Raw genomic sequence first — 19,814 nt, 5'->3', positions numbered from 1 at the left:
AAACCGTAAGCTTGTTCCTGCATTTAAAAATAAACTTGATTATTTGTTTATGTTAACAACTGTCTGGACTCCGTGTGTCCCCGTGAGAAGCGGGGTGGTGGCAGCGGAAAAAGCAATCGCAGTGGCGGCACAGGGTCAATAGACCGTCAAACGTCCGGGGGCCCTGTGTGTGATCACCACAGGCACCATAGGGTACCCATTCCACAAAAGAAAAACAGCCACTCAACTCCCCCATTCCTGACATGGTGTGTCAGGAATCTAGACTTTTGCTACTTTATTATGCAGAAACTTTGGGAGGATGTTGCCATGCAGGTGGCAGTGTTGAGACAACCCTGGTTTTGGGCTATGCTGCTTTTGCAACCCAATGGCATTCTGGATCCTGCTGGATGGAGATTTGTGTTCCATGCTTATATCAAGGCAGTTCTGTCTTGGTGCCAGTTGCGGAGAAGCCAAAGTGGGGAAGGCAGTATGGGGTAGAATTTTACCTCCAGGATATTACAGGGAAAGGTGGCTGGTGTAAATTCTCCATCCACTCCATTATACTTTTTTAAAATAATAATAATAATCTTTTCTGTAAGCAAAGCAGCCTTGTGGGTTGATTAAAGCAGGCTTCCACACTTACCTTGTCCTATATCATAGTCATTTCCAGGAGCCGTCCATGCGAAACAGAAATGATCATCATCCTCATCTAGTTTTACCTCAAGGTCAGTAATTTTAGAGGGTGGAAAAACATCTGTGATGATGCCTTCAAAAGGGACTCCTGATACTACAAAGGAACCACCTGAGGCAACTCTACTGACGCTTCCTAGATTGGTTTGGAGTTCATCATCTGTAGGTTCAGGTTTGGGGGGGTTCATTGTTATTTGACCTACAAAAGCAGGGGAAGAACAGCCATAACTACAAGCGTCTAAACTTTCTTGGTGCTTTACAGTTTTAACAGATTTTTATTTTCATTGTATTGCATTCCTCGTGTACCACTTGAGAAATCAGTGTAATTGAGAGGCATATAAATTATCTACATGCAACACAAAACCAGGCTGCATTGCATGTGATTGGCTAGAAATACTATGGCAAGACAATGGCAACTTGCTCTAGACTTTGTGCTGGCAACTAGTGGAAACAGAAGAGACTCTGAAATGCTCGAAGTAGAAGTATATGCAAACAATAAATCAATTAAGGCTGCACTCTTGTGCACTTAGGACCAAAAGAAGGATGGCAGAGTAATATTTTAAACCCTAGTAAGAATTAGGTTGTTTCATCAGTTCAAATAACACATTTCGTTTACCTACTAATTTGGGAAGCGCACAGTAGATTAGAATATTATAGGAGAGAAGGGTGTGGGTGCATCAGAGTTGTATACTCAATTGTCCAGATCTACATAAAGACAATGACAGGGAAGGAAAATGCTTGTGTTTCTACTGAGAGACCCAGGACTCAGCTGCATTAGTCAAAAAACAGTGTTTTGAATGTGTTATAAACATGCACACCAGATGGCACTGTAGAGCACAAACCTTTCCTTTGAGATTTTACATAGCGTTCCCCCCCCCTTTTGTTACAGTATAACGATTTATTTTTTGACTTACTTATTGCATTTCCCCCCTGTGTGTAGATCCATCCCCAATTTCATACTTGGAGAACCACAGAGCTAACATACCAGCAGTAGAGCTATTTCATAACACTTGCTTACCATCTTCTTCTACAAATCCTGTTAGATATAAAGCTTGACTCTGTCTACGGGACCGTCTGAGGGTCTGGTCTTTTCCTTGGACACGCACTTTGATATTGTGTCTACCGTTTCCTCTGAATGATGTGAAATACCTTGAGTAGATTCCGTCATTCTTGAGAATATCGGCGCCTGAGTACATAAATATTGAAAAGTGACATCCGAAGCAACTGTCACACTTCTGGTCATTAAAAAAAACCCAACAACCTACAAAACCTATGTTCATTTCACAGTATGTGTTGCTGTATCCGTGGAAATAGATGATTCTGAAAGTGGTAGTATGGAATCATAATGTTAATAGTTGATGTCAATAAAACACAGGCCAGCAAAACTTGGGACCAACCAAACACACCAGCATGTATTGTGGCCTGCCGAACTCCTGCCGAGCTCAATTTTTGGCACTCCCAGGCAGCTAGCAAAATCAGCACATTTATTGTTATGTAGTGTAGTTTCACCCTGGGCCAACAGGGGGATACTGTATATAGTTTTCACTCAGGTCTGTAGATAGTTTTCACTCAGGTCCGCGGCAGTTATTTTAGGCGGGAACTCTGGGCTGTTGTGGTTACAATGTTGACAGCCGGCTGCCTATAAATACAGGCCGGCTGAGCTGTTCGCAGTTAGTTCTATTCCAGCTTACCATAATAAAGAGCTACTTGAAGAAATCGCTGTGCCGGCTGCTATGTCAACCCACCACCTAACACTGGCGACGAGGATGGGATAGATGGACATCAGAGCACAGCCAGATGCGGCCAGCCTCTGAACTGAGCTGAATCACTGAGCTGAATCACAGAGCGAAATCACTGAGCGAAATCACTGGGCAGAACCAATTCAGAGCTGACTGTTCTGGCTAGAGCACTGTGTTCCATCCATCGCCCTTCACGCCGGCATCGGAATCATGGCTTCACTTGTGCCTCTACCGCCGTTTGCGCCAGCCTCTGAATCATGGGACTCCTACCTCGCTCGGTTCGACTGCTACCTCCAAGCCAACGAGCTGACAGAAGTATCACAGGAGCGGAAGCGGGGCCTATTCCTCAGCCTCTGTGGGCCTGAGGTGTTTGAGACGGCCCGAGCGTTGGTTGCGCCTGAAGCAGTCCAGGCAACACCATGGGACACGATCCAAGAGAAGCTCCGCAACCACTACGCACCAAAGCCGTCCAAGATTGCTGCCCGCCATGCGTTCTACCACCGGAACCAGGCAGAGGGGGAGTCAATCAACAACTACACCACCGCCCTGCGACAGGCTGCAATGCACTGTGAGTTCCGAGACTTAGACGATGCCCTGATGGATCGAATCGTCTGCGGGGTCCGGGACATCCATCTGCAACGGCGCCTCCTAGCCAAGCCAGACCTCACGCTACAGAAAGCCATTGAGGAGGCTGTGGCCTCAGAAGCTGCTGAACGCTCCGCCCAGGAGATCCGCAAGTCCAGCAGCCCGCGTCTTGCTAGGGAGCCAGTTCCGGTGCATCATGAAAAGGCCAGCAGTGAGGAGGCATCCTCCAGTGAAGATGATGACGTGCACCAGACAAAGCGGGAGCGCAGGAAGTTCCAACAGAAGTCCAAGGGCCAACCGGAATGTGCTGGCTGCGGAGGCAACCATTCCCGTGCCAAGTGTCGATTCAGAGACGCCATCTGTAGGAAGTGTTCCAGAAGGGGCCACATCGCTAAGGTCTGCCGATCGGCTCCGTCTGACACCCCCCCTTCATCGATTCGCAAGTCCAAGTCTTCACTCCAGTCTGCCAAGGAAAGTTGTTTCGCTCTCACCAACTGCCGCTGCCCGTCTGGAACCACGATTGGCCAAACCGACTCGCCTACGCGACGCAAGCTGAACGTCACGGTGCTCATTGAAGGAGCTCCATGTGACATGGAGATCGACACCGGGTCTGCCCTGTCCATCGTGTCATGGAGCACCATCAAAAGACTGGTACCCAGAGTGTCCAAAAGGCAACTCGACTCTCACCGCGTACACCTGAGAGACTACCAGGGAAACGACATTCCCGTGGTAGGCGTTGGCCGGTTCCGGATCGCCTTCAAGGATTTTTCGGGCCTGCTCCGGTTGGTGGTGGTCGAAGGTCAGCGGCCAAGCCTCCTAGGGCTAGACTGGTTTGATGCCCTCGGCCTGGAAGTCACCGGCATCAACTGCATCTCTAACGCAGAGACTGAGGGTCTGGTCAAAGACTTTGCCGAGGTTTTTGACGGCACCTTGGGCCAATATACAGGTACGCCCATCTCCTTTAGCCTTGATCCACAAGTCGCCCCCATCAAGCTAAAGCCACGCCGGGTTCCCTTTGCTCTCAAGGCTAAGGTGGATGAACAACTGGACAAACTGATCGCCCAAGGAGTTTTGGAGCCGGTTGACCACGCAAAGTGGGAAACCCCCATCGTCACGCCTGTCAAGCCAGATGGGTCGGTGAGAATCTGCGCTGACTACAAGTGCACGATCAACAAGGCAGTTCAGCAGCACGCTTATCCGGTTCCTGTTGTCCAACACCTGCTGCATTCCCTGGGTGAGGGTAAGGTCTTCGCTAAGCTGGACCTTGCCCAAGCCTATCAACAACTGCCAGTCGATGATGCCACTGCTGAAGCCCAGACGATCGTCACCCACCGGGGGGCTTTCCGTTGCCGCCGGTTGCAGTTCGGGGTGAGTGTGGCTCCTGGCATCTTCCAAAGCCTTATGGAGCGTCTCCTGCAAGGGCTTCCGGGCGTGGTACCATATTTTGATGACGTCTTGGTGTCTGCAGACTCACACCAGCAGCTGTTCGAGCGCCTCCGTGCCGTGCTGACCAGGTTCCAGGAGGCCGGGCTCAAGGTAAAGAGGGAGAAGTGCCAGATCGCCGTTCCACAGGTAGAGTTCCTGGGCTATCTTATCGATGCCTCCGGTCTTCATCCAACCACATCCAAGATCCGCGCTATCCAGCAGGCCCCCACCCCAAAGAACAAAACGGAGTTGCAGGCATTCCTGGGGCTGCTGAACTTTTATAACATGTTCCTGCCCCACAAAGCCACAGTGGCTGAGCCTCTTCACCGACTCCTTAGCACTAAGACGCCTTGGGCCTGGGGTCATCGGGAGACGGCGGCCTTCAACGCGGTCAAGGCTCTCCTTTCTTCAGACAGTGTGCTGGTACAGTACAGTGAATCCAGGCCGCTGGTCCTTGCCTGCGACGCCTCACCTTTTGGCATCGGTGCTGTCCTTAGTCACCGTTTTCCAGATGGAAGAGAAGCACCGCTCGCCTACTTTTCCAGGACACTATCTCCGACGGAACGGAATTACAGCCAGCTCGACAAGGAGGCATTGGCACTTGTGGCTGGAGTGAATAGGTTCCATGAATACCTCTATGGCAGGACTTTTGACCTCATCACTGACCACAAGCCACTCCTGGGCCTCCTCGCCGGTGATCGTCCAACTCCACCGGTCCTCTCACCACGCATGCTGCGATGGACTGTTTTCCTGGCTGCCTACCACTACCGGCTCATCCATCGCCCGGGGAAATCGATGGGCCATGCCGACGCCCTCAGCCGTTGCCCTCTTCCAGCATTTGTGGAAGACCCGGCTCCAGCTTCATCGCTCCTTCTGATTGAGGATCTTCCGGCAGCGCCTGTATCGGCTGCCACTGTGGCCTCCGCATCTGCCCAGGATCGCACCATCAGCCGGGTGCTCAACTGGGTGTGGAGGGGGTGGCCACAAGGGCCTTTTGCATCGGAGTTCCAGCCCTTCGCAACCAGACAACATGAACTCTCAGCTCATCGTGGCTGCCTGCTGTGGGGAGACCGCGTCGTGATTCCCCAGGGACTCCGTCAGCGCGTCCTGGAGGCTCTGCACGTTGGCCACCCGGGAATTGTCAAAATGAAGGCGTTGGCTCGGTGTTACGTCTGGTGGCCTAATATGGACGATGCCATCACTGCCTGGGTGTCCGCCTGTCAAGCGTGCCAGGAGTCGAGGCCTGCACCACCGGCAGCTAAGGGACACACCTGGGAGACGCCAAAGACACCCTGGTCGAGGGTGCACATCGATCTGGCTGGCCCCTTTCACGGCCGGACCTTTATGGTAGTGGTGGACGCCTATTCCAAATGGCTGGAGGTCGCCCTGATGCCCTCCACCACTACCGAAGCTGTCATCCGGGTGCTGCGAGGCCTGTTTGCAACGCATGGGTGTCCTGATGTCCTTGTCTCTGACAACGGACCGCAGTTCACGTCAGGCACGTTCGAGCGGTATCTTTTGGGACTGGGCATCTGCCATGCCCTAACGGCACCTTTTCATCCATCCAGCAACGGGCAAGCGGAAAGAATGGTGCGCTCGACAAAAGAGGCACTGGCGCGCCTGGACCGGGGAGACTGGCATGAGCGGGTCGCCGAATACTTGTTCGTGCAACACATCACCCCTCATGCGGCCACAGGGAGGAGTCCTGCTGAACTGCTTATGGGCCGCCGCCTCAGGTCACCGCTCGACCGGCTACACCCAGACTTTGCCGTGGCTGAACCCCCAGGCTGTGCCAACGCACCACGGTCATTTGTCCCAGGAAACCAGGTCTTTGCCCGGAACTATGTGGGGGACATCCCTTGGGTGCCAGCCACAGTAGTGGGAGTCACTGGACCTCGCTCGTACCAGGTGGCACTCGAAGACGGACGCTTGTGGCGACGGCACATAGACCAGCTTAGGTGCAGGGTTGGGGACTTGGACACTACCGAGGTGCCCCCAACTGCGCTTGCGGCTCCAGAAGAGACACGTACAGATGGCGAGGCCCCACCTACACCTCCCTCACAAACTGCCAGCGTGGAGCCGAACCAAGCCGTTTCAGAACAGACTCAGACCACTCCACTTGCGGAGGCTCCACCCACAGCAGCGGATCCAGGGGAGTTGGTCCCAACGCCACCTAGGGTCGCACCACAGCCTCAGCGAGAACTGTGTGGCCCTCCGGACTTGGCTACCAGTCCCCGGCGGTCTGGCAGAGTTTCCAAGCGCCCAACTTATTTAAAGGACTATGTTGTTGGACAGGTATCACTGTTGGTCTAAGTATGGGAAATGTAACCGATATGCTTTTGTGCTTAATTGAACCATTACGCGTAGTGCTGTATATAAGGAAACCATTACGATTGTAACTAACGCCTTATCTCGGTGGGGAGGGGTGTTATGTAGTGTAGTTTCACCCTGGGCCAACAGGGGGATACTGTATATAGTTTTCACTCAGGTCTGTAGATAGTTTTCACTCAGGTCCGCGGCAGTTATTTTAGGCGGGAACTCTGGGCTGTTGTGGTTACAATGTTGACAGCCGGCTGCCTATAAATACAGGCCGGCTGAGCTGTTCGCAGTTAGTTCTATTCCAGCTTACCATAATAAAGAGCTACTTGAAGAAATCGCTGTGCCGGCTGCTATGTCAACCCACCACCTAACACTTATCAAACTCCTGGTGGATTACTGTGATAAATAGATCTAAAGGACCCCCTTTCCGCATATGAACCCAGGTCCTGAGATCATCATCTGGGATGCTTCCCTATGTGCAATCTCTGAGGGAGGTCTGGAGGCTGGCAATGACCTCCCTCATATAAATTCAATAAAAAGAAGAAGAAGAAGAAGAAGAAGAAGAAGAAGAAGAAGAAGACGAAGAAGAAGAAGAAGAAGAAGAAGAAGAAGACGAAGAAGAAGAAGAAGAAGAAGAAGAAGAAGAAGAAGAAGAAGAAGAAGAAGAAGAAGAAGACAGGTTCTCCCAGATACACCGGGCACCAATGTTGCCATTGTTTCAGCATCAGGCAAAGATGTTTTCTTTTTCCCAAACATTGGTAGGTCACCATGCTCCCCAACATTTCACAGACACTATTTGCACGACTTGATGGAGCTTGGGACAGAGCCCAGAATGAGGTCATTATATGCAATGATTCCAGTTCACAAAGGCAGGTATAGCGAGCCACATGGTACAAGGCAAGTCCAATACATATATTTGGATTTGCAATAATTATACATTTACTCCATTTCAAAGGAGTCAATGAAAATTGACTTTTGAAAAACTTGCTTTTGAAAAAAATTTAAATGCATACTTCCGTAAATGCTTTGAAATAAGCTTACCTGAACCATCATCATAAAGCTCCAGTTCTACTGGTGTTCCAATCTCTGGTTCGACCATCACTGTGACTTTTGCACCAATGACAGGCAAGAATCCTTGGCTGACTTCTGCATAAATAACCATCGGACTAGGAAACTTATTGGTATTGCTTTTCGTGTAGGGCTTCACAATCAAAGGAGGCACAGAGGCAGAGGCTGCTCGAGTGGTTGCCGCTATTGATATGACTTGTGCTCCCGAATGTGTGTTCTTGATTGAATAAATCCAGTCTCCTGTCTGAAAATCAAGTGTTGAAATACAGAAGACTATTGAGTATCTAAGTTGTGTTTATAAACGCATTTCCATTCCCTCTGGTTTCTCTTGTGCTTTGATAAAGGTAGGTGTCTTTTTATTAAAATGATTACAATTATGTATTGTTTGCAGGCTAACACAACCAACAATGGTGAATATTGATTGTATTTGCTTGCGCGGTTTCTTTCCTTGAGCACAAACACAATAGCAAATTCTATTCCCTTGTCTGCTCACTGCGAAACTTTCTGCCATTCCATTCCTCACACACACACACTTTTGTAAAAAAAGAGAGAGAAGTCAGCCCTACAAACTTTTTTCTCTGTTGGCTTTGGCCTAGTTAGTGAGCAGTGATGCCATAGGGAAACTGATCTCTCTCTCTCTTTCTCTCTCTCTCTCTCTCTCTCTGTTGCTGCAGGAAGGAGCCAAATTAGCAAGGCTGTGGTGAACGGGCTTGAATAACTCAGAGAAGCTATGAGCTATGCCGTGCAGGGCCACCCAAGATGGACAGGTCATAGTGGAGAGTTTTGACCAAACGTGATCCACCTAGAGCAGGAACCGGCAAACCACTCCAATATCCCTGCCAAGAAAACTCCTTGGACAAAGACAACCCTGATGTTGGGAAAGATTGAAGGCACAAGGAGAAGGGGACGACAGAGGACGAGATGGTTGGACAGTGTTCTCGAAGCTACCAGCATGAGTTTGACCAAACTGCGGGAGGCAGTGGAAGACAGGAGTGTCTGGTGTGCTCTGGTCCATGGGGTCACGAAGAGTCGGACACGACTAAATGACTAAACAACAACAACTTGCGGGAGAGACTGGTTTGCCATTTTCATCTCTCAGTTTGCCACCTCCCTCAAGGATCAGCCACCCTTCAAAGTCCTATGCTCCTCTCCACCATCTCATCCTACCAAGACACATAAGAGCTTGATATCACTCAAATAAGCAAAAGAGATTTTATTTTTTTTAATAAAAAGAAACAGCTTAATCGTTGAAGAAGATTATTGAAAAAAATTGCTTCTTAGATGAATTGGACACAGCTAGTAATTCTCCAACAGCACACCATGAGAGTATTACTCCTTTGGGCACAAGAAAGATAGACAATAAATAATTACAGGCTCCCAGGAGTGCCCAGGATTCTACCACCCTAGATTTTTGAAGGATTCACTATTCTGCAGTGTAGTGGGTTGGCTCCAGGGGGGATGAATGATGCTTACTCTTAAAGGCAGTGGCCATTTTGCATAGGGGTTCTGTTCCCGCCCCCTGAGTGCCCTGCCCCATTATGTCCCGCTTTGAGTCGGTGGAAGAAGATTGGAAGAAATTTAAAGACTATTTACAGAAATACTGTAAAATTAATGAATGTTAGAATGATGTCAGAATGAAGTTAAGTGGTTTTAGCAGTAATGTTATAAGGTGTATGTAAAAATGGATTGTTAACAGGAGAGAACCTAAAGCTATAATATATTAAGTTAAAGGATTAAGATAAAAACAAAGAGGGAAAGGAATTGCTGAATTAATTAACTGAACTGGAATACAAAAAAGGGAGGCGTGAGGAGGTCAGGGAAACAAGTAAATGAAATGTAAGGCATGGAAAGATTGATTTGTTTTTTAAGTCTTTTTTATTTTTTCTGTATTTTGTATTTTGCATTTTTTCTATTTTTCTTTTTTTTACATATGTAACTTTTCTTTTTGGAAACCTTAATAAATATCATTTAAAAAAAAACACAAAACATTATGTCCCGCTTCTATTCCAGCCCGCCCTGCCCCCTTCCAGTTCCAAAAGGACCCTCAGGTCAATGATCAGGTGTCAATTGGACACGCCTAAAATGGTTCCCGCTTATAATCCGATTCTTGGTACCAATTTGGAACATGATTCAATTGACTCCTCACTCTGATCATTTTGCTTCATTTCTCATTTCACTATTGTTAACTATTCCTGATCTGGTCCTTTAGGTTTTCAAAACTAATGTTATTGTTTACCTTTTTTTACGGCAATTTCAGAGCTGGATGAAAACTCAACGAGCCAGTAATTACCCACTGAAGTATGTATCTTGCCTCAGGGTATGCTGTATGCTCAAGTGAGGGTGATGAGGTGACGGACACATGCAGGTACACACACCCGCTCACTTCCCAAATGACCATTAGGATCAGGAAGACAGGAAGGAAGCTTGTGCATTTCCAAGGTGAGGTCCAGCTTCAGAGAAGCCAACACAGATTCAGCAGCAGCTGTGAAGGGACCTTAAAAACACTTCATGAACCGTTTCATGGTATTGGACTCCGTAGGCACAGCCCTCATCACCATACTCTGAGGGTGTGGGAAATGCTAATCTGGAATACTGAAGCTCATTAAGACTACTGCAGAATGCTACATATGGGACTTCTGGAAGCAAATGGCTCTTCCCTGCTTGCATAATCTATATGCTACTTTAGCTGTAGTGGCAGAACCCTTTGCTGGCACTTGTTCCAAAAAAAATGCAATGAGACAGGCATTGCCCCATTTGGTTAGACAAGCAGAGAAGTTTGAGAAGAGCTCAGTTTTTACCTCTGCGGTTCCATTAATCTTGAGGCGAGCTGTTCGGACGTTGGTGTCATCAATTGCAAAGTCTTTTTCAGTGTACTCTCTTCCTTTGGGATCTGTGAGCAGAATTTCCGGTGGGGATGTGCCCCACGTCACCACGAAGAAAGTGTCATTCCCCACTGTTTTATCAATGGTTACAATACCATTCTGCTGGTCTTGGGAACCGACGCTTTGCCCGCTACTTTCAAGCTGTTGGTGGGGGGAGGGGGGAGAAATAAGTATACAGTATCTGAAAAGTTTTATAAATTGAATACATATGGTTTATTTCCTTTCATAAGGTGTAAAGAAATGAGTGGTGGTACATTGTTTAGAAGGTGCCTTCACAGTGGTTAGTTCTGCTGGACAAGTAATACGCAATACTCAGCCAGTAATAAAAGTGCTGGTACAGTCATGACATGATACGTCTTGCCCCATACAGATATTGGTTTGTCCAGTGGTGATAAATTTACTTTCTATCAATATTTCAATGTTACAGACATGGAGGAAGGCAGATAAGCAGCTACGTTGAATCAGGTGGAAACAATTGTACCTCTACCTCAATAGCCTTGGAAATGGCCAGCCAATATTTGGATAATGCTAGATGAGGCAACTCAAATTTCCAGTTTCCACATTTTGGCAAAGGGTTGCCAAGGAGATACAATCTTCTGGGCTGGAACCATGGTGCTGGGGTGGTTTTTAAGGAAACACTTTCCCCATATGCTATTTTCCTAATGAAACCTCTTCTCCAATTTGTTATTTGTCCAGACAGAGAAAAATGAAGTTGATTTGAACTCAGAATGGTACATTGTGAAATGTTTCAGCTCTGCCAAAATCCATCTTGGCCATTTGCCCTTCTCTTTGAACTCTACCTGGGGTCTCCCTCATTATTACAATAGCAAAATATGAACTGTAGAATTGATTTCACTCTGTGTTGTCTTTAGTTTTTCTATGCTGCCTAGTAATTTTAAGCTAATAATAATAATAATAATAATAATAATAATAATAAATGATGATGATGTTAGGGATAGCAATGATAGTTATAGTGATGATATACTCAAATCTTTGCAGTTCAAACCTGAATAGATTGTTGACTGATATCTCCACTTCCTGAAGAAAGTCCACTGAAAGCATCGATGAGGCTGTTGGAATCCAAACTGTCAGTGATAGAAAATTTCAGACCCCCTGAAATATGATTGAAGGAATAATTAGAATAGTTATTCTGTCCGGTGGAATAAAATGCAATAAGCTTCGGCAGCACATATACTAAAATTGGAACGATACAGAGAAGATTAGCATGCCCTGCGCAATACGCATTGTGCCTTGTAGTGGCATGTGCAGGTGTGGTTGTGCAGGCACAGTTCGGAATTACAGGCGCTGCTTTTTAATGTTAGGAACTGTGCACACCAGCAGGCCTTTGCTGCACCTTTCTATAGTTGGATCAGGATCTGTGGCCTCTGTGAAAATAGAAATAGTATTTCTTATACAGAGACATATAATAAAAAGAATCTGAATACTCCCTTTTTGTCAGTTCCTCTAAATCAGATATTTACATTTGGCCAGGCATTTACAAGGAACGAATTTTGTGAGATTTTTCTGAGTAATTAACAGATTTTGGAAAGAAGCTGGGGGCCACTAGGGGGCGCATCGGAAGATGGCTGACAATAACATCTCTCCGACCCACATGAGGTAATTTGGAGGCTATGATGGGAGTAATTAGCCTCCCTAACCCCCCCAGGACGGTGGGGGGGGGACTGCCTTTGCCTGCTGTGCCCTATACCACCCCCGAACTTGTGGGGATGGGGGCACTAGGCACAAAGCCCTCCTGTGGGATTCCGGCACTCCTGGACGCCGTCCCTGATTTGCACCACTAGCTGCAAGAACTTCAAAAGAAAACAATTTGGATGAAGGAATGCACATATTTCAAGGAAGGAGGGGAGTAAAGACTGCTATAGAGGAGATCTCTGATAAAACAAGACAAGAATAAAACATGAGAAGATACGCCAAGACACGGTATGGCAAATGACTGATGGGGGGAAAAACTTTCCTTTCTTTTCTTATGTGATTAACAAGAATCCCCTCCCCTCACGAGTCACGAGTCAGAAATGTCGTTTTAAGGACTTAAGCTGTGGATTTAAGGCTGTGTGGAGATAAACTTTCGAACCAAAGCATGTTTTAAGAAGAGCGAGGAATGTATAAGAGCTTGGGAATGACGCAGTTAAAAATGCCGTCGCCATATTGGGAAGTTCTGTCGGAGGTCTTGAGTCTGGGAGGAGAAAGAGAGAAATAGAGCTGTTTATATATTGTGGGTGAAACTCCTCAGAGGGACTTAAGAGCGACAGCTTTGCGAGATGGAAAGAGCGATGTTATCTATGAAGGCAATGATATATGGAAACCATCTCGATTTGAGGAATGGAAGAACGGAAAATTCACACAGGATTATTATTATTATTGGTGTTTATCGGCTTAAGGAGACTATCAGAAGAGATCATAAAGAAAAAAGAGAAAATATATAAACAAGATGTGATGTGGAAACAGCAAGATAAGACTGGATAGAATTATGAACTCTGTTTGGACTGATTTGGACTGATTTGGACATTAACACAGTAGCAAGAAGATGATCAGAATCCCCCTTCGGATCTTGAAATATGGGTCCCCCCAACAAAATTTAAAATTCGGCTTTGTAATTCGGAATTTATGTGATGTGATTTAATTTGATTTGATTGGCTGGTTAATAAAAATTATTTATAAAAAAAAAAAGATTTTGGAAAGAAGCTGATAGATACAAATTTACATAAATTTTGCAAGTGCTTTTGCTAATTTCCCCTAGGTTTCTTTTTTTAAAAAAATGCGTTCATCAATATAGTGTGAAAACATTATATCAAAAAACTGATTGCAGATCTCTTACATATTTTTACATGTGTCAATACATGTGCATCTAATTCTTACACCCATGTTCCTGTCATGCCAGTGGACTATTTAGGTTATTTCAATTGACACAATTGCAGTGCCACTCTTGCTCACTAGGGGGAGTGAGCAAGAAGTATGTGTGTTACTATGGTTAAAGATTTGTTCTCCAATAAAGATTTATTGGTTAAAGAAAATGGAGAAGAGTCATCAAACTGCCAGGTTATAGCATAGTACAGTGGTACCTCTGGTTAAGAACTTAATTCATTCTGGAGGTCTGTTCTTAACGTGAAACTGTTCTTAACCTGAGGTACCACTTTAGCTAATGGGGCCTCCTGCTGCTGCTGTGCTGCCGCCGCACAATTTCTGTTCTCATCCTGAAGCAAAGTTCTTAAGCCAAGGTACTATTTCTGGGTTAGCGGAGTCTGTAACCTGAAGCGTCTGTAACCTGAAGCATCTGTAACCTGAGGTAAAAGCAATGAGCTAAAAGCCAGATAAAACAGAGGCCACTCAAACCTTAACTATGACTGGAGAGTTGAGGGAAAGACAGAAGATGGAGAATTGCCTTGTATGGAGTTTTGGGATGGGCTTCTCAGTAACAGTAACTAGCCTGCACCTCAGTTTTGCATTCTTGAGCAATGGCTTGTCTCAGTCAAAGCCCACATTCTATTTCCAGCAGTGGCAACCAAATGCCGGTTGGATACTTACAAGCAGAACCTGAGGTCAAAATGGATTCCCTGCGGGTTCTGAATATGGCAATCTCATTTAGCTGTCATGGCTGAAATAAACGTTTCTGTGGACAGAGCAAGTAGGAGGAATATTGTGTGGCTGGGAGTAGCTTGAAGAAGTGGCTGGGCCTTGGAGCGAACTCACTTTTTGGGGAGACACCAACTGGCTACCAGGTAGCATAGAAGAGTCTTGCAAGACATTATTCTTGCTCACTTACCCGTCTTGTCTGCCAATGTTTCTAGGTCTTTTGTAGCATTTGATCCCAAAGCAATGGTGTGAATTATAGACCCACTTCTTTGAACTTCATCCAAGCAAGAGCTTATAGCTGTATCTTCTCCATCTGTCAAGAGAACAATTTCACAGCCTTTGGTACTTCCATACTTGTGTAGAAACACCTGTATGGAAAAGAGGATTTAAAATTTTAGATTTAAATTCCACTTGTAACAATATGCACAGGCGTCCTGCCGTCTTTTGCATCCGGTCACCCTACTAAGTAGAAGCATAGGAATAAAAGAATCTGAAAAAAAATTCTTCACCTGAAATCCTGACCGCACTCCAGAACATATGTTGGTTCCTCTAGTAGTTCTGGTAGGCAGGTACTCTGTGAGTGTTTTGCGCATGCTGTCGTTACTGATCTGCTTCAAATGAGTCTTAACTGCTGCTGTGCTACTGAATGCAACTATTCCAACCCAGGATCCCGCTTCAATGACCTGCAGGAGGAATATTTCTGCAGCTTGTTTCAGTCGAACAGTGCGATTGTTCTGCGTATGAATTAAAAACAAAACAACAACAGCAGTCACAGGTCTGCTAGTGCATTCCGGGAAGCAAATGAAGAGGACTGAAAACACAGTTGTTAACTATACTGTAAAAATACAAGGCTTGATAAACATATAAGAATATAGACAAGTCCATAACATTTATGAATATCCGAATAATCTCATCCGTGTTGTGATTTAGGACACAATTCACCTGGACGTTTTCATGCACAGGCTCCATTGAAATAGATGGGAGGTGCACAAGAGCACCGTTGGTTTCAGTGGGGCTTGTCCTATCAATTGTGTCATTGAATAGTATTTATTATATAATGTTTCATTATGTAATAATGAATCACAGAACTGTAGAGTTAGAAAGGACTCTAAGGGCCAGGAGTCACAGCTGTTTTTGTGGCTGCTGTACAAATGCCTATGTTATTATTGGTGCTGACCTTTAAAGCCCTCAACAGCCTCGGTCCAGTATACCTGAAGGAGCGTCTCCACCCCCATTGTGCTGCCCGGACACTGAGGTCCAGCGCCGAGGGCCTTCTAGCAGTTCCCTTGCTGCGAGAAGTCAAGTTACAGGGAACCAGGCAGAGGGCCTTCTTGGTAGTGGCACCCGCCCTGTGGAACGCCCTCCCACCAGATGTCAAAGAGAAAAACAACTACCAAACTTTTAGAAGACATCTGAAGGCAGCCCTGTTTAGGGAAGCTTTTAATGTTTGATGTTTTATCGTGTTTTTAATATTCTGTTGGGAGCTGCTCAGAGTGGCTGGGGAAACCCAGCCAGATGGGTGGGGTATAAATAATAAATTGTTGTTGTTGTTGTTGTTGTCATCGTCATCATCATCTCCTGGGAAATATCAACTCAATTCTACAATTATTATTTTTTTTGCTTATCAGTTAGATTATTCAAACCCTGTGATTTAACTGAATTATATCGGTGTCTCTTAAACCCCCTTCCTCAAGAGCTAAGTGGCTCTTCTAGGCCCGTGAATTTCTGCAGAAGGGAGTTCTGAGTATCTGCTGAAGCTTCCTGAAGTATCGAAAACCCTGAAAGACTAGACATCTAAACTGAATGCTTGCAGTGGGATTTCCTTGTCCTGCTTCTACCCGTCCATCTGTTTTGGCTCCCCACTCCCATGTTTTTCACCTCCCACAGTCCATCTCTCCCTCTGGGTTCCCTGCATCAATGTGACATTAGGCTGAGGGTTGCAGGCAGTGATTGCCTTGCACAACAGCCAAGTTGTCCTGCCCTAGAACCTCTGACCTCTACGAACAACTTGCTGTACTTTGATAAATATCCAAATAAACTAATCAAGTAGGCCAGGCGTGGAAAATGTGTTGCTGAACTGCAACTCCCATCACTGCTTTGCCATTTTCCGTGCTTCTGGGGCTGATGGGAGTTCTAGTTTAGCAATATGTGGAAGGTCAAAGGTTCCCAACAACTGAGGTGCAGCAAAATTTAGCCTCACAGTTCATAAATGCCAGTGCTGTATTGACACTTGTTTTCGCTATGGACATTAATACCATAATTTCTGAACTGTCTCAAAATAGATCTTCTGAACATGGAAATCAGACTTACCGAATCCATACTTCCGGAAATATCAAGCACTAGACACAAAACTCTCTCCTGTTTTTGCAGCAAGGAGACAGTGGGATCAGGTGGGGGAACTGTTATTGGAGATGAACTGGCAAAGTCGGGAGAGTCCATAATTACTTCCCAGGTGCTCCTGTAGTTGCACATTTTATTCTGCAAATTTGTTGCTTTAATATTATGATTGCTTTTGTCACAGAACTGAGTAACCTAAATAAAAGATAGGGAAGGACAGATCAAGATCACAACCTCATTAGCAATTCCTGCTTCATGAGAGCCGTTCCTTACAAGGAGGTGCTGCAAAGATTGACATTCCTTGGCACACAGACAAAAAAAGGCTACAGGGTGTTTGGCGGATTTTTAGTTCTAGACATATGTCGACCTAAACTTCACAAAAATGTAACAGAAACAATCTCCAAAGAGTCTGTTCTAGTTTAGCTACTGATCCAGGGATCACAGAGACATTCACTTTCCCTGTCATGGGTTAATATCTATAAATACAGTAACTGCAAGGGAGAACATAAACCTTTATGTCACTGAAATGGCAACAGCCATACACAAGAGGGAGGTATAAGACAACTTGGGTAATCCTTGAGGTACACAGAAGTAGGGAAAAAAATATTGGGTGAACCCCAAATAATTTTAAAAGCCACACAAAAAAAACACCCTACATAGAAACAGGCTACACATGTCTGCATCACTCTGCTCTGGGTTTTTTTCCTGAACTCCTGCAGGTGAAGGAAGAATGAAAGCCATTTGTCTAAAGCACTGGGGATTAAGCTGCCTCATCAAGCAGAGCCCTGCTGCCTTCTTCCTCAGATGGAAAAGGCGTCTTCTGTGTTAAGGAAATAAGAATAGGAGGAGATAGGGTTTAGCTACACCCAAGAGCATTGTCCTGGCAGCTTAGCCAAGCTTCAGCAGTCGCCAAGCAAACTCTTTTCCCCTCACCTCCATCCCTCAGCAAAAGAACACGTGTTAATGAGATACCTTCGCACCTGGAAGGGAAGCAGAGAAAGGCCTCTCACTGGTGCCAAAGGTCTGGGCATCCTACAAGGGAGAAAGATCGCCTGCTACATAGAGTGCCCAGCACCTTGCAACTCAAGGAGAGAAGAGTTGGCTTAACTATGAGACCATCAGCCAGAATGAAATAGCTAGTTCTAACCTGGACCAGCTGGCTCCACCGGAGGAGTATTTAGGCACTAGTCAGCCACCTGCTGGCTGTCCATTTACTCACTTGCCCTCTCTAGCTATCTGCCTGTTCACTGGGTCATGCACTCAGTCACTCATTCACTCACTTGGTCACCTACCTAGTCTTTCACTCTGGGTAGTATCTTGCCTAAGAAGGGGAAGCTTTGAAGGCTACCCCACCACACAAAAACAAGCAAGGTTTCATTGCAGAGCCTCACTTGTTTATATGAATAGGAAACTCAGTTCTCTGAATGTTGGTCATTATGCTGCAGAAACCGCCATTCTTGCATGAGGGGAAGGTATCAGGAGGGTTAGGGGCAAACCCAAAGTTTGCAGAAATACAGAGTCAGAAGGTGAAGGAATTATTAAGTTGAGTAAGAGAAGAAAGAGATGAACAAGTAGCTCAACAGAAACAGTGCCAGATCAAACCCCCTGGAGGCCCCTAGGCAGTCCAAATCTCGTGGGATAACATTGAACTAAGAAAGCTAGATTCATTATACTTACTGAAGGGAGACTTTGCAAGTACATTATAGAAGCTGCAGTATCTTGATGTCTTTTTGGAACAAACAGGCAACCATGTTCATACAGCTGAGTTCGGTGGTCAATTTTGCAATCTCTGTAACTTTTTCCACCAAGCGGAAATATGTATTGACCAGTGAAACCAGCTGAGCATCTAACGAATGTAAAAAGAAACAGATACAGTCAATTTAAAAGTCAATAAACAATCACTTGGTGGCATGATTGCAATCCTATGCAGTTTTCTTCCATGCCAACCAGAGGAAGGGTGGGATTTAAATTGAATTGATAACAACAACAACAACAACAACAACAACAACAACAACAACATGTTGCAACTGGATTGGTAGGAGGAGCTGATTAAAATTAGCCTATGGGAAACAATGGCAAGCATTATCTCTGTGCTAACTGCTATGTCTGGAAGGACTCCTGAATGTTAACAATGGGAAGAAGGCTTAATAAAGTAGCCATGGGTCTCTCAACACCCTACCTAGGCTTTCTCAGGAGAGAAGAAATTGGTTGTGGGTGGGGGTGAGGAAAGGAATGTTGTTGCCCCTCACCTACATTGGAGGCAGGAGTAATAATAATAATATTATAATAATTTATTATTTATACCCCGCCCATATGGCTGGGTTTCCCCAGCCACTCTGGGCAGCTCCCAACAGAATATTAAAAACACAATAAAACATCAAACATTAAAAACTTCCCTAAACAGGGCTGCCTTCAGATGTTTACTAAAAGTCAGGTAGTTGTTTATTTCATTGACATCTATGGGAGGGCGTTCTACAAGGCGGGCACCACCAATAAGAAGGCCCTCTGCCTGGTTCCCTGTAACCTCACTTCTTGCAGTTAGCGAACTTCCAGAAGGCCCTCAGAGCAGAACCTCTGTGTCTGGGCTGAATGATGGGGGTGGAGACACTGCTTCAGGTATACAGGGCTGAGGCTGTGGGAGTGGGACCTAGCAGCACACAGCGATTGCTCATTGCTTTCATGAGTGCGTGCCAGAGTAAAGCTGATAAGCCATCTGAGAGCCAGTGTGGTGTAGTGGTTAAGAGCGGTAGACTCGTAATCTGGGGAACCGGGTTCGTGTCTCCGCTCCTCCACATGCAGCTGCTGGGTGACCTTGGGCTAGTCACACTTCTTTGAAGTCTCTCAGCCCCACTCACCTCACAGAGTGTTTATTGTGAGGGAGGAAGGGAAAGGAGAATGTTAGCCGCTGTGAGACACCTTCGGGTAGTGATAAAGCGGGATATCAAATCCAAACTCTTCTTCTTCTTCATAATTAGAGTCTGAAAATGGTCTTCAGAGAGACTGAATCAGTGGCGTAGCAAGGTCAGGTGGTACCCGGCACGGAAAATTTCTTGTCACCCACTGAATAAGCTGGTTGATGTTAAGGGGTTGGGCAGAGCACAAGCGGCCACTAGCTGGGGTTACCAGCAGGCAGGGCATTGCCCAACTTGGCTCCCATAAGAGATTTCCTTTGTATATCTTCCAATTACAGTTTAATCCT

General features: G+C 45.9%; 2 protein-coding genes across 4 annotated transcripts in view; one reads left to right on the top strand and one right to left on the bottom strand.

The window, feature by feature from the left end:
• LOC308478654 (calcium-activated chloride channel regulator 1-like) overlaps positions 1–19,814 on the bottom strand; it is a 34,509-nt gene that overhangs the window by 2,583 nt on the left and 12,112 nt on the right. For all 3 annotated transcript variants that reach the window (XM_081008575.1, XM_081008576.1, XM_081008574.1), the window contains 9 exons: positions 18,293–18,461; positions 16,589–16,810; positions 14,788–15,012; positions 14,469–14,646; positions 11,694–11,800; positions 10,604–10,828; positions 7,779–8,049; positions 1,688–1,855; positions 623–868 (listed from right to left, as the gene is read on the bottom strand). In XM_081008575.1, the coding sequence (XP_080864701.1) occupies positions 623–868; positions 1,688–1,855; positions 7,779–8,049; positions 10,604–10,828; positions 11,694–11,800; positions 14,469–14,646; positions 14,788–15,012; positions 16,589–16,810; positions 18,293–18,461 (1,811 nt within the window). The remainder of the gene's footprint in view (positions 1–622; positions 869–1,687; positions 1,856–7,778; positions 8,050–10,603; positions 10,829–11,693; positions 11,801–14,468; positions 14,647–14,787; positions 15,013–16,588; positions 16,811–18,292; positions 18,462–19,814) is intronic.
• The window catches only part of COL24A1 (collagen type XXIV alpha 1 chain), a 331,774-nt gene continuing 319,288 nt past the window's right edge, over positions 7,329–19,814 (top strand). The window contains exon 1 of the mRNA XM_081008493.1: positions 7,329–7,416. The gene's annotated coding sequence lies outside the window, so the exon portion shown is untranslated. The remainder of the gene's footprint in view (positions 7,417–19,814) is intronic.

The sequence above is a fragment of the Podarcis pityusensis genome, assembly GCF_964106645.2.
Source record: "Podarcis pityusensis genome assembly, chromosome: 6".
Taxonomy (NCBI): Eukaryota; Metazoa; Chordata; class Lepidosauria; order Squamata; family Lacertidae; genus Podarcis; species Podarcis pityusensis.
Note: the sequence above shows the minus strand (reverse complement) of the source record. Positions and strands in the feature narration are given on the sequence as shown.